The sequence below is a fragment of the Rhinatrema bivittatum genome, chromosome 4 (genome assembly GCF_901001135.1).
Source record: "Rhinatrema bivittatum chromosome 4, aRhiBiv1.1, whole genome shotgun sequence".
Classification (NCBI taxonomy): domain Eukaryota; kingdom Metazoa; phylum Chordata; class Amphibia; order Gymnophiona; family Rhinatrematidae; genus Rhinatrema; species Rhinatrema bivittatum.
In genome coordinates, this window is record NC_042618.1 from 84478874 (window position 1) to 84492853 (window position 13980).

The 13980-nt window shown below is 40.7% G+C and overlaps 1 protein-coding gene across 2 annotated transcripts in view; it reads right to left on the reverse strand.

Moving 5' to 3' along the window:
* Positions 1-2371: 2371 nt before the first annotated feature.
* YLPM1 (YLP motif containing 1) overlaps positions 2372-13980 on the reverse strand; it is a 443744-nt gene continuing 432135 nt past the window's right edge. Inside the window, exons 19-21 of one of the 2 annotated variants that reach the window (XM_029598421.1) lie at positions 13734-13852; positions 2996-3177; positions 2372-2767 (exon numbers count right to left, since the gene is read on the reverse strand). In XM_029598421.1, the coding sequence (XP_029454281.1) occupies positions 3031-3177; positions 13734-13852 (266 nt within the window). In that variant the 3' untranslated portion in view covers positions 2372-2767; positions 2996-3030. Of the gene's footprint in view, positions 2768-2995; positions 3178-13733; positions 13853-13980 lie in introns of those variants that run through there. The other variant, XR_003856278.1, reaches the window with a different exon arrangement.

Below are 13980 nucleotides of genomic sequence, written 5' to 3' on the forward strand. Positions count from 1 at the left end.
AGAAGCTATAAAGGTGAGTGCCTTTTGCTTATAAAAAACATGCATGGGGCTTCTGCACCATATAGGCTGTCAAATCTAACTCAATGCCCACGGTGAGGCTTAGTATGGGGTTGCTGGGAGTGGAGAAATAGTATCTGCTGAGCTGCCCAATGATACTGAAAAAGTCACTCATTTCCTTTTCCATTTATTTAAAAAATAAACAGTTACTGTCAGTGTTGGAGATGCGATTCTTTCCCACGGAGACCAGCTTAATAACTGGAGTAAGGCCATATGCAGAGAGTAGAAGTAAAAGTGGTAGTTTTGTGAGATGTTGCACATTATGAGCTGAGCACACATCAGTACTAATTGCTGAGAAATGCAACAGAACAGGAACATTCAATACAAATATGTGTTTATTCACAGTTTAGTAGTGCCACCTATATGTAGCCAAAGGTACAAAATCTTACTATTTTCCATTATACGTGAACACAATTTTGATTTTATACTTACATTTTCTACTAGCTTTCAAATATTTTTATTTCAGTTGACAGCATAAATCTGGTAAACAATGAAGAATGATAGCAAGGTATGGGAAATACAATTCAAGACACTAATTGGTGTTTCAAGTGTTACCTGGTGTATTGATCATTTAGGACATTTTATAAAACAACTACTATTAGCTCATATAAACCCTATCTCAACTCAAATGACGACAGTAGGTACAAGGAAGCCATCGCCTACCACAACCAAAGAGTATGGCCAGGTATCTATCAATATAGTATGAAAACAGTGTAGCACTGATGTTGCTGAAGCTCTTTCATAGCAATTCAGTTTACAAAGTAGTAATTAAATTTATTTAATAGCAATAAAGTTTAACAGGGTAACAACCAGTTCAAATTAGGCCTCACAAACAAGATAGGGCAATGGAAGGAGATGCACTACGTCTGCTGATGATGAAGATAAATTAGCATTCAAGTTGCTCCAAGAGATACATCGTTGGAGTGAAAGCTTGTGGAACAAACCACAAAAACATACCAATGTGGGCTATTACACAGGTTACAGGAAAACAAGATAACTGACAAAATACATCTTCTATTTCTGAAGGTTCTGTCAAAAAGATGAGTTTTTACACACTGTATCACTTGAGAGAGGGTGCACTGTGATACAATTTCAAAGTATCTCACTGGCTAGACAAATTTTAAGTGGGTATGTACCAATTTTACCTTGAACAACAGGATGAGAGCTGCTAAGAGCATATATTTTGCCGGACCAGTGGTTCCCTTTAAAGACATCTGCTTTCAGGTTACAGTCAAAGAACACATTCATGACGTTTGCTGTTCAGATGATGGGAGAAGAAATCAAATGGCTAAACCGAAGCATATCCAACACGGAAGTTCAGGTAATATTTGGATTTCACTTGTAGAGGTGGGAACATGGGCTGGAGTTCCAATCCAAAATAAGAATTCACCATCAATTCTCCACAAAAAAATCAGAAGAAAATCTGGTAACAGCTAAGAAAACACTAGTGCTTGCTTCATTTGTTTGCCACTGCATGCACTCTTGGCTGCATGTGAGCTTTAAATCTATTACTTTTTGACCCGGCAGTTTCCTCCTGCTCTTTTGTATTTCCAGCTTGGTCAGAACCAGGGCTGGGATCTGGCACCAGGAGCCTTCATTTACAACTACCTGAGGATTTTCCCCCTCCTTTATTCCAATCACTGTGATATCCATCCTAAGCAGGGGCCATGCACTAGGGCTCCTCCTATAGCCAGTCACTAGGTGTCACTCTTACACAATGACCATGACGTTCTCCCTTCCCCTGCCGATTCAGTGCACAGCCCTTGAGCTCTAAATCTCTCTCAGGAATGCCATTCATACAGAACATTTGAACACAAGAGCTGAGACAGATTTACACCTCCATGCAACAGGTAACTGCTGCAATATTTTCTGTTTCACGTCACGAGTCCTTGATGGGAAAAATTACAATCACACAGCGATATAGTTCTAGGCCTTCTGTTAGGTAGAGCAGGGCCTTCACAGCTTTGGTGCTCCACCTTGCATCATGTGTCTTTCATTGCTGCACGAGACACGTGGCTTTTCTGAAAGTCACAAGATACCAGGAGCAGTGTGATCTGATCTCTTCTGTGCAATGCTGTGCATCTTGCTTGAAAATATCAGACCACCATTACATGTAGGCAATGATGGATAGCTGGGCAACTTTTACAATCAGTGGAAGGGACTGAAATAGGGTGCAGAGTAACCAGTGACCACACTACCAGTTTGCTTTATAAAGGTCTAGAGTTCAATAGCCTTTACATGCTAAGAATTTCATCACACACAGAGAACAAATAAATTTAAGAGAGAGAGTGAAGCTGGATTCCAGAGCAATTTGTCCTGGTTAATAATGAAAGTTTATTGTTCTGATTTCAGTACAATAAGCTACAAGATACATACAGTATAAAACGAGGAACTTCACACAAGTAATGGAGCAACAGGTGTTTCATAACACAATATAACTTATGAAACTGTCTGCTATCCCACTCATTATTCCCCTATAGTCAGCAAGTAGCAGTATCTCCCCCCCCCCCAACCTAGCCCCTCCCAAACAAATTGTTAAAAAGAAAAATTTCACTCCAATGTGGTGCGCCTCTTAGGAACAACACGAATCAACTCCTAATACTCTAAGAAAATCACAGAAACAAACCAAATGGAAAAACTATAAACATGACAGCACAATGAGCTCAGGAAGGGTAGCACTTCTGCTTCAGACTTCGTCAAAGCAGACCACCTGTGAAAAGGAGAAAAGACCATTAGAGAAGGAAGAGAGCACAGACGTGCAGACTGAAAGCGCTGGGATACCCACAATACAGTCAAAGCCGCCACACAGCTACTGCACTATTTCCTTCCTTCAGACAGAAAAGCAAATACAAAATGTACCCAGAATTCTGATAACCAACAAGTTTTTCAACACAAATTCTCATGACACTGTAAAAGCCTCATCAAACAATGCACTCACCTCAAAAACACCAAGATGCCACAAATAATTACAAATTAAATATATTTGGTGCGGTTGAGCGCCCTCTCAGCCAGGTGACCACTTTCATCAGTGATCTTTTCCCAGTCTGTCTGTCCAACTACAAAACCAATGGCTCTCTTTCGATCCGCATCTTTCTTTTCCTCTAGATCTGCCCATCGCACCTATAAAAAGAGGAATGCCCGTCAGGGGAAGCATTAGATTGTCATTGCTAGCTGCCGTTACAAAGTCAAGTCAGTGTGCGCCAGCAACGGGGTAACAAAACACCTTAAAATAATAAAGGAACTGCCTTGGTTGTGCATGTTCGATACTAAAGTGAGGCAAAGCATTGTATTAAACACAGTTACATCTTCTGACTGACCTCAGATTTCTCCTGTTACATAGCACACCATTATTTATTTATTTATTTATTTATTTATTTATTTAATAATTCTACTCTTCCGTTGCCTCCATACAATGTTTGGCACAGATTACAAAATGACAGTCATAAACCTTATGAATACATGCATACGTTGATATGTGCATGTACTCTGAACTGGTGTGCCTCATTTTTCTATGATGTTAAAATGTACTTTTTTTTTTTTTGCTACTATGGTGCTCCACATTTCATATTTTAGGAGTTGTATTCTGATACTTCGAGCTTCCAGCTAACTGAAACCAGGGACAGGATTCTGATGCCAGGAGCCTTCATTTGCAACTCTCTGGGAATACTTCCCCCAATTTTATACCCCCTCTCACTCAGTGCAACGGTGCATCAGGCCTTCTTCCAGGATGCTGCAAGCATGCAACCTAAAAGCAGCCCCCCCTGCCACCATGTCACAGGGCCCAAAAACTCAATAGAAGGCGGCAGCAGAACCAAATATGATTCACCTGAGGGTGTACCAGGTGCTGGTGGCTATGGAGTTTCAAAATTATGTCATTTTAAAAATTGTTGGTAAGGCAAAACCTAAAGTAAAAACTTTTTCAAATAAATTTGAAAGAAAGAGCCTGTGAGGGAGTCAGTTGAGCAGTTAGATGACTGAAGGGCAAAAGGCTGCTCGGGGAGGACAAGGAAATAGCAGAAAAACTGAATGAATTCTTTGCCTTTACAGAGGAGGCTGATGGGAACATTCTCACACCTGAAATATTCTTTAATGGCAGAGATTCTGAGCAACTAAAACAAATACCTGTGACATTAGAGGATGGAATAAGATCAGATTGCCAAACTAAAGAATAACCAATCACCAGAACTGGATGGCATTCATCTAGAGCTCTAAAATAACTTAACATGAAATTGCCAAAACTATTAATAATCTGTAGCCTATCATTTAAAACAGTCCTGAAGATTGGAAATTGGCCAATCTGACGCTGATTTTTAAAAAGGGCTCCAAGATTAACCTGGAAAACCATATAGCAGCTTTTAAACTAGAACATGGGAGAAAGCAGACAATCGCTCAGCATCACATGGTTCAGGGGGAGGTATCTTCGAAGGATACTAAAATGATAGAGGAGTTAGGGCATCCTAATACCGAGATTCTAGTAAAAGCAATAGTAGCTTATGTGCCTATAAGTAAAGAACCACCTGAGTTAAAAGATTCCAAAATACCCCTGTCAAGTGAAGAGCAGGTTAATACCAACAAAAACCATACTTTTACATGTCTGTATAATAATGCTAGAAGTCTAAGAAGATGGGAGAGTTATAATACATAGCACTGAATGAAGAGGTAGACATAACTGGTATCTCAGAGACCTGGTGGAAGGAGGATAAGAACATAAGAACATGCCATACTGGGTCAGACCAAGGGTCCATCAAGCCCAGCGTCCTGTTTCCAACAGTGGCCAATCCAGGCCATAAGAACCTGGCAAGTAACCAAAAACTAAGTCTATTCCATGTAACCATTGCTAATGGCAGTGGCTATTCTCTAAGTGAACTTAATAGCAGGTAATGGACTTCTCCTCCAAGAACTTAGCCAATCCTTTTTTAAACACAGCTATACTAACTGCACTAACCACATCCTCTGGCAACAAATTCCAGAGTTTAATTGTGCGTTGAGTAAAAAAGAACTTTCTCCGATTAGTTTTAAATGTGCCCCATGCTAACTTCATGGAGTGCCCCCTAGTCTTTCTACTATCCGAAAGAGTAAATAACCGATTCACATCTACCCGTTCTAGACCTCTCATGATTTTAAACACCTCTATCATATCCCCCCCTCAGCCGTCTCTTCTCCAAGCTGAAAAGTCCTAACCTCTTTAGTCTTTCCTCATAGGGGAGTTGTTCCAATGGGACAGTGCTATACTAGGGTACAAATTATTTCCCAACAATACAGTGGATCAACCTGTTCGGGGGATGGCGTATTATGTTAGGGATAGCATAGAATCCAACAGGATAAAGATCTTACAAGAGACTAAATGCATAGTAGAATCCTTATGGGTAGAAATTCCATGTGTGATGGGGAAGAGTATAGTGGTGGGGATATAATACTGTCTACCTGGCCAAAATGAACAGAAGGACAATGAAATATTAACAGAGATTAGCAAAGCTAATAATCTGGCAGAGTGATAATAAGAGATTTTAATTATCACAATATTGACTGCATAAATGTAATATCAGGACATGCAAAGGAGCTAATTTCTAGATGAAATAAATGACTGCTTCATGGAGAGGTTGGTCCAGGAATTGACAAGATAGAGAGCAATTTTAGACCTAATTCTTAGTGGAATGCAGGATTGGGTGAAAGAGGTAAGCATGGAGGAGTCATTTGGCAACAGTGATCATATTGTGCTCAAATTTGACTTAACTGGGAGGGCATTAATAAATCTACAGCAGTAGCATTAAATTTTCAAAACGGAGACTAATAAAAATAAGGAAATTAATTAGGGAAAATCGGGTGCAGCTACAAAGGTTAACAGTTTACATCTGGCATGGTCATTGTTTTAAATAAAAACTTTAAAAAATATATCCAAAGCAGGAAGACTGTGAGGGCGTTGGTTGGACATTTACATGATCGAGCAGTTAAAGGGGAACTTAAAGACAAGGCCATAGTGGGAAAACTAAACAATTTCTTTGCTTCGGTGTTTATTGAAGAGGAAGTTGGGGAGATAACTGTGCCAGAAACTGTTTTCAATGCTGATGATTCAGAAGAACTGATACAAATCACTATGAAGCTGGAAGATGTGATAAGGCAGATTGAAAATTAAAGAGAAGCAAATTGCCCAGACCAGATAGTATACACCCCAGAGTTCTGAAAGAACTGAAAAATTAAATTGCTGATCTGTTACTGATAATTAGTAATCTATTGCTTGGATCATCCATCATGCCTGAAGAATAGAGGGTGGCCAATGTAACCCTGATCTTTAAAAAGGATTCTAGGGGTGAACCGGGAAACTATATAGTGGTGAGTCTGAATTCAGTACTGGGAAAAATCGTGGAAACAATTCTAAAGAACAAAATCACAGAACATATAGAAAGACATGGTTTAATGGGACATAGCCATGGATTTACACAAAGTAAATCTTGCCTCACTAATCTGCTATATATTTTTTTGAAAAAGTTAATAAACATGAATAATGGTTAGCTGGTGGATTTTCAGAAGGTGTTTGACAAAGTGCCCTATGAGAGACTCCTGAGAAAATTAAAAAGGCACAGGATATAAGGCAATGTCTTATTGTGGACTGTAAACTGGTTAAAAGATAGGAAGCAGAGAATATGACTAAATGGTCGGTTTTCTCAATGGAACAGGATAAACTGTGGCGTGCCTCAGGGATCTGTATTGGGACCAGTGCTTTTTAAAATATTTATAAATGATCTGGAAAAGCGAAGTAATCAGATTTGCAGATGATACAAAATAATTTTGAGTTGTTAAATCTCAAGAGGATTGTGGAAAATTGCAGGAAGACCTTGTGAGACTGAAAGACTGGGCATTTAAATGGCAGATGAAATTTAATGTGGACAAGTGCAAACGCGATGCACATGGGGAAAAGTAACCCACACTGTAGTTAGTAGTTAGTATAGCTGTGTTTAAAAAAGGATTGGATAAGTTCTTGGAGGAGAAGTCCATTACCTGCTATTAAGTTCACTTAGAGAATAGCCACTGCCATTAGCAATGGTTACATGGAATAGATTTAGTTTTTGGGTACTTGCCAGGTTCTTATGGCCTGGATTGGCCACTGTTGGAAACAGGATGCTGGGCTTGATGGACCCTTGCTCTGACCCAGTATGGCATTTTCTTATGTTTCTTATGTTCCTCTGTGGTCAGGAGAAAAGGAAGATTCTACAGATCCTTCAGACCTCCATTATCTAACTTGCCTCAGAGGATCTCCTCTATTTCAAGTTCTTGGATAAGTTGGCAGTGATGCTGTCCATCAGTGTCAGGAAAGAAGAGGACCTGAGAATGCTTGCTTTTGGGCTTTTTCAGTTCCTTCAACCTCCAACGCATTCTGAACATAAGAATTCCCATGCGTACTCAAGACCAAAATTCATGGAGCCTGTCTCCAAAAATGGCCAATCCAGGTCACATGCACCTGGCAGATCCCATAAAATAGATCTAATTGCTTTTACTCATGCCCAGGGATAGCAGTAGCTTTCTTTAGCTTACCTGCTAATGTTTTGTTGACTTTTCCTCTAGGAACTTATCCAAAATCTTTTAAACCCTGCTATTTTATTAATCTTCATCATTTCCTCAGGCAAAAGATTCCACAGTGCTAGATTGTATGATGAGTAAAACAATACTTTCTACTATTTATTTGTTTTAAATCTGCTGGTTACTAGTTTTCATGGAGTGTCCCCTTGTTTTAGTATTTTTTGAATGGGTAAACAACTGTTCTTATTTATCCATTCCACCTCGCTCATGATTTTATAAACTTCTATCATGTCCCGTTTCAGTCATATTTTTTCCAAGCTGAAGAACCCAGCCTGTGTTAGCCTCTCATCATATGAGAGCCATTCCACGCCCCCCCGCCCCCCAGTACTCAAGATGCAGCCACACCATGACCCTGTACAGGCAATATGATATTTTCTGTTCATTCTCAAGTTCTTTCAAATAAATCCTGGCATTCCATTTGCTTTATTGACCACTGCTGCCTACTGAGCTGAGGACTTTAATGTATTATTCACAAGGACTCCAAGCTCCTTTTCTGGGGTGGTGATTCCCAGTAGGGAAGCTAGTATTGGGTACCTGTAGTTGAGATTATTTTTCACTGTGTAAATCACTTTGCACTTTTCCACATCATATTTCATCTGCCATAAAGCTGCCCAGTCTCACAAGGTCCCTGTACAGTACCTCACAATCTTCTGCTGTTTTAACAAATTTGAATCATCTGCATAACTGATCACCTCACTTGTTGCTTTCTTTTCCAGATCATTTATAAATGTTAAACAGCACAGGTCCCAGTACTGCTCCTTGTGGTACTCCACTAATGACCATTTGGAAAACTGTACACTCCAAATCAGAGGTCCTTAGGCAATTATCCATGCCACATTCTTTTATTTTCAACAATTTGTGACCTCAAATTTTTCACAAAAACTCTATTACATACATGGACCTTTCCCTGTATTACCTGTGCTAGTTATATCCAATTACTAAAATGCACTCAATGATGCTTTACCCTTCAGTCACTTCATTCATACCATACATGTATCACACACATTCCTCAGTCATCCTTCACATAAAATATGTAAAAACTAAACAGTTACAATTATTTAAACATTTGCAACACATTCAATGCTATTTTCAAATATCTTTCAGAAAAAAAAGTTTTCTACTTTTCAACAGAGCAATTATAATACAAAACCAGTATCACTAATATCAATTATCTTCATATGCTCATATAATCGTATTGTATTGTCCACATATATTTCTGAGATCTTTATCCTATATTCCTGAGATCTTTATCCAACGAGAGCCTCATTTCACCCTAACACTTAGGGCTTCTTCAGTGACATCATTCTTTTAAACTTCCTGTTGCGTCCGTAGGTCTCAGACGGCTTCGCCCAACATGCCTCACCTCTATTTCAGCCTTCTCCACCAGCCTCGGGAGAATGGCGTCCGTAGCATCTCCTTGCCGCACCCTCCGGTGTCCCCGGAGCGGCTTTGACGCGGCGTCCCGCCATGTTGACTTGAGGCCTCCTAGAGCGTGCGCTCGCACACGCCTCACATCTTACAGCAGTATTTGCGCGAACCTCGGCGTCCACTTCGAGTGACATCACTGCTTCCGACTACAAAGATTGCCCATTTGCTGACTCTCGCCGAGTTAGCAACGGATTGGATTCGTTCCGATCTGAAGCTGCTCTGCCGCTTCTGGAAGCTATCTTCACCCTCTGGGGTTCTAACTTGGGTAGCCGCTCCTCGGGGGCCCTTTGCTTATTTCCAGGTGCCTAACCTGAATCCAGGTACTCGCTCCTCGAGGGCCTGTCTGTCTATCCTGGTGCCTGCTACCAATTCTTCTACCTGCTGGAACACTACCTATCAGCTATAGAGAGTGAGAACATAAGAACATAAGAAAATGCCATACTGGGTCAGACCAAGGGTCCATCAAGCCCAGCATCCTGTTTCCAACAGTGGCCAATCCAGGCCATAAGAACCTGGCAAGTACCCAAAAACTAAGTCTATTCCATGCAACCATTGCTAATGGCAGTGGCTATTCTCTAAGTGAACTTAATAGCAGGTAATGGACTTCTCCTCCAAGAACTTATCCAATCCTTTTTTAAACACAGCTATACTAACTGCACTAACCACAACCTCTGGCAACAAATTCCAGAGTTTAATTGTGCGTTGAGTAAAAAAGAACTTTCTCCGATTAGTTTTAAATGTGCCCCATGCTAACTTCATGGAGTGCCCCCTAGTCTTTCTACTATCCGAAAGAGTAAATAACCGATTCACATCTACCCGTTCTAGACCTCTCATGATTTTAAACATCTCTATCATATCCCCCCTCAGCCGTCTCTTCTCCAAGCTGAAAAGTCCTAACCTCTTTAGTCTTTCCTCATAGGGGAGCTGTTCCATTCCCCTTATCATTTTGGTAGCCCTTCTCTGTACCTTCTCCATCGCAATTATATCTTTTTTGAGATGCGGCGACCAGAATTGTACACAGTATTCAAGGTGCGGTCTCACCATGGAGCGATACAGAGGCATTGTAACATTTTCCGTTTTATTCACCATTCCTTTTCTAATAATTCCCAACATTCTGTTTGCTTTTTTGGCTGCTGCAGCACACTGAACCGACGATTTCAACGTGTTATCCACTATGACGCCTAGATCTCTTTCTTGGGTTGTAGCACCTAATATGGAACCCAACATTGTGTAATTATAGCATGGGTTATTTTTCCCTATATGCATCACCTTGCACTTATCCACATTAAATTTCAGCTGCCATTTGGATGCCCAGTTTTCCAGTCTCACAAGGTCTTCCTGCAATTTATCACAATCTGCTTGTGATTTAACTACTCTGAACAATTTTGTGTCATCTGCAAATTTGATTATCTCACTCGTCGTATTTCTTTCCAGATCATTTATAAAAATATTGAAAAGTAAGGGTCCCAATACAGATCCCTGAGGCACTCCACTGTCCACTCCCTTCCACTGAGAAAATTGTCAATTTAATCCTACTCTCTGTTTCCTGTCTTTTAGCCAGTTTGCAATCCACAAAAGGACATCGCCACCTATCCCATGACTTTTTACTTTTCCTAGAAGCCTCTCATGAGGAACTTTGTCAAATGCCTTCTGAAAATCCAAGTCTACTATATCTACCGGTTCACCTTTATCCACATGTTTATTAACTCCTTCAAAAAAGTGAAGCAAGACTTGCCCTGGGTAAATCCATGCTGACTTTGTTCCATTCCCGGAATCGAAGGAACACTCAGACACCGGTCAAAAGGCAATATAGAACAATACAAATCTCTTGAACTCCCCCAAACCCCACTGTGCCTGATTACGCCTTATACGGACAGTCCACAGGTTATGAAAGTCACCACTGTAGATGCTCTAGTTCATCAGCTCTCATTATGCTCAGATCTTACCATTCAACTTTGTACACTGTTACCTGATACTATTTAATAGTCACGTTCTTATGTTAAGAAACTCTGTTTAATATTTACGTTCTCATGTTCTAAAAACTCTGTTCTATGTAACACCTTAACAGCGACTGTTTTGTTCTATGGAAACCGACCTGATTTGATATGTGTATCGAGAATGTCGGTATATAAAAATTCTAAATAAATATAAATTAATTAATTAAACCATGTCTTTCTATATGTTCTGTGATTTTGATATTTAGAACACTTTCCACTATTTTTCCTTGCACTGAAGTCAGGCTAACCGGTCTGTAGTTTCCCGGATCGCCCCTGGAGCCCTTTTTAAATATTGGGGTTACATTTGCTATCCTCCAGCCTTCAGGTACAATGGATGATTTTAATGATAGGTTACACATTTTTACTAATAGGTCTGAAATTTCATTTTTTAGCTCCTTCAGAACTCTGGGGTATATACCATTCGGTCCAGGTGATTAAAGAGGACACTTCTGCTGTTCTGAATGGAAAATGAACAGAATCCGATTCATCGCTTTCTGACACACAAGAGGTCTTACAGGATGCCAGGCTTGATGGACCCTTGGTCTGACCCAGCATGGCAATTTCTTATGTTCTTACCTAGATGAGGAGAATCCACTATCTCATAATGAGGACTTACTCCTAGCTTCAGAAGCTAAGTCAATCACCTGTATTGGGACCATGTGTGGTCGGCCCCACTATGTGGGAAAAATCCCTCCATCTTAAACAGGAGAGGTTCCAAGCTTCCTCTCTGTTCTCCAGGGCTTAAGGAGGCAAATAAATTATTCACTAGATCAGATGAGTCCCTCAGGCTGCAGGGCCCTTGTGTTGGAGGTGAGATGTCCTCTTCAAAAATTCAGATTGGTTCATCATCACTAGCCACGGAAGATGTGCATGCTGTGGCAGTGGCTGGCTCTGATGTGCCTGTATTGATGCTTCCTAAAAATGGTACCCTGGTCATTAGATGGAGATGGCTGAGTCTCCGGTCAACCCCTAACCTCAGCTGTGGGGTTTCTGAGCTTGTGCACTGAAGTGCTCGACTCTGTTACAACTGATGATGCCTTGGCATTCTGTGCCAAGCAGGACAATTATGCCTTGGCGCGTGAGCTCTACACAGAGGACATGGACAGCACCCTGGTCTGCCCTTCATCTACTTGGTGCCCTAGGAATCACCTGCGTCATAAAGGATGAAGGGACCTCTGCAGCAAAGCTCTCTCTCACCTCGGCATTGAGGAAGGGATCTCCAGCAGAGCCCTATGCTGACTTTCTCTTCGGCTCTGAGGTGGATGGTCCCAAAGAGGGTCCCTCATGTCATCTGGGTGCTTTCCTAGCATCTTGCCTGGCACTATAGGCTTATGTGTCCCATTCAAACCCTGACATAAGGCTGGCACCAGAAGAGTGGTATCCGTCCCTTGCACAAGGGAGTGAGATGGGGAGAAATGTTACCTTGACTCCCTGCATTGCAAGTCCAGTGATGCCTCATTCCTAAATGAAGACTGGCTCAGCTGTTCTGCCACACACAGACTTGGGGATCTTACCCGCTGGCGCCATCCTTAGGGCCTCCATTTTCTAGGTGCAATGCTGTGATCTGGGGGACATGGTCCGGGCCTAGGCAACAACAGACAGCATTGCAGATCCATAATGGACATCTGGTACCCAGAGATATAAGCTGTTGTGCACAAGCTTCATGGCCCTGGATGTTTCCATGCTACTTTTTTTTTTTTTATTAAGAACTGGAAAGTTCTGTTAGAGGTGCTGCCAAGGCAGCGGCAAGAAAAGAGAAGGTAAGAAGGCACAAAACCAAAAGTTGAAAAATTGGAGCGAGAGAGAGAGAGACTGGAACATGTCTGTGAGGTAGGTCAGAAAAAGAAAGACTGAGGGACTCAACATAGGAACTCTCACACATGCTCAGTAAGGGCCTGATTTTAAAAAGCATTTACATGCGTAAAACTGGATTTTATTCCAGTAAATGCACTTTATCTGTGTTAAGCGGATTTTTGAAAATTGCTTGAATTGTTCATTGGATTTACTCACAAAAGTTCACTTTGCTCGAGTAAATGGCTTTTGAAAATTGTATGTTACATTTATGCACGTAACTCCTTTGAAAATTACCTCCTAAAGTTTTACTGAGCTTGAGAGCTGGGTGCATGCCGGCACACTCGGACAATGTCACACATACTATGATTAATTCATGCCTGCTTATCGATGGAGAAAGTGTGTGTGTGTGTGTGTATATATATATATATATATATATATATACACACACACATATATATTTATATGTGTGTGTGTATATAAATGTATCTATATATAGATAGCTATATCTCCTTATACAATCTAACAACTACTTTCTCATTTTTAAAGAAAATTCATGCTGCCTGTAAGCAATTTATTGTTCTGTCCATTAATTTCTTTTTGAAATTTTGCTACTGAAAGGTTTAGCTTCCTTTTTCCTGTGAAGATGGAAATTTGATTACATTATGGTCACTGTTATCAGCCCCTCTGTGGCTGACTTCCTACACCAGGCCTAAGTACTGTTCATGACTACATCAATTATTTTTTCATCACAGGACTATTTGCTCCAAAACATACTTATTATCCAGAAATATTATGTCTGCATCATACCAAGAAAACAGTACATCATTTTCTACTCAAACTCTGAGGGAAAATGAGCATGAGTGTCATCAAAAAGCACTTTACCCTTTTCTTTCCGGGCTCTGAGGCACGCGATTCATAATCATCAGGAAGTTGCAGATAGTCTTCTATTCGGCTTGCAAAATGCTTCCTCTTGCTGCCCATTTTCAAACCATCCAATTTGTCTGGGAATACAGAAAGCAAAGCGTGGCATTAACAGACAAGGAGAACTTGCACCCAAAAAACATCTCACACAAACAAAGAAAGAGGAACACACTTTAGAAGGCCCTTCCAATTGACGTCCATACTGTCT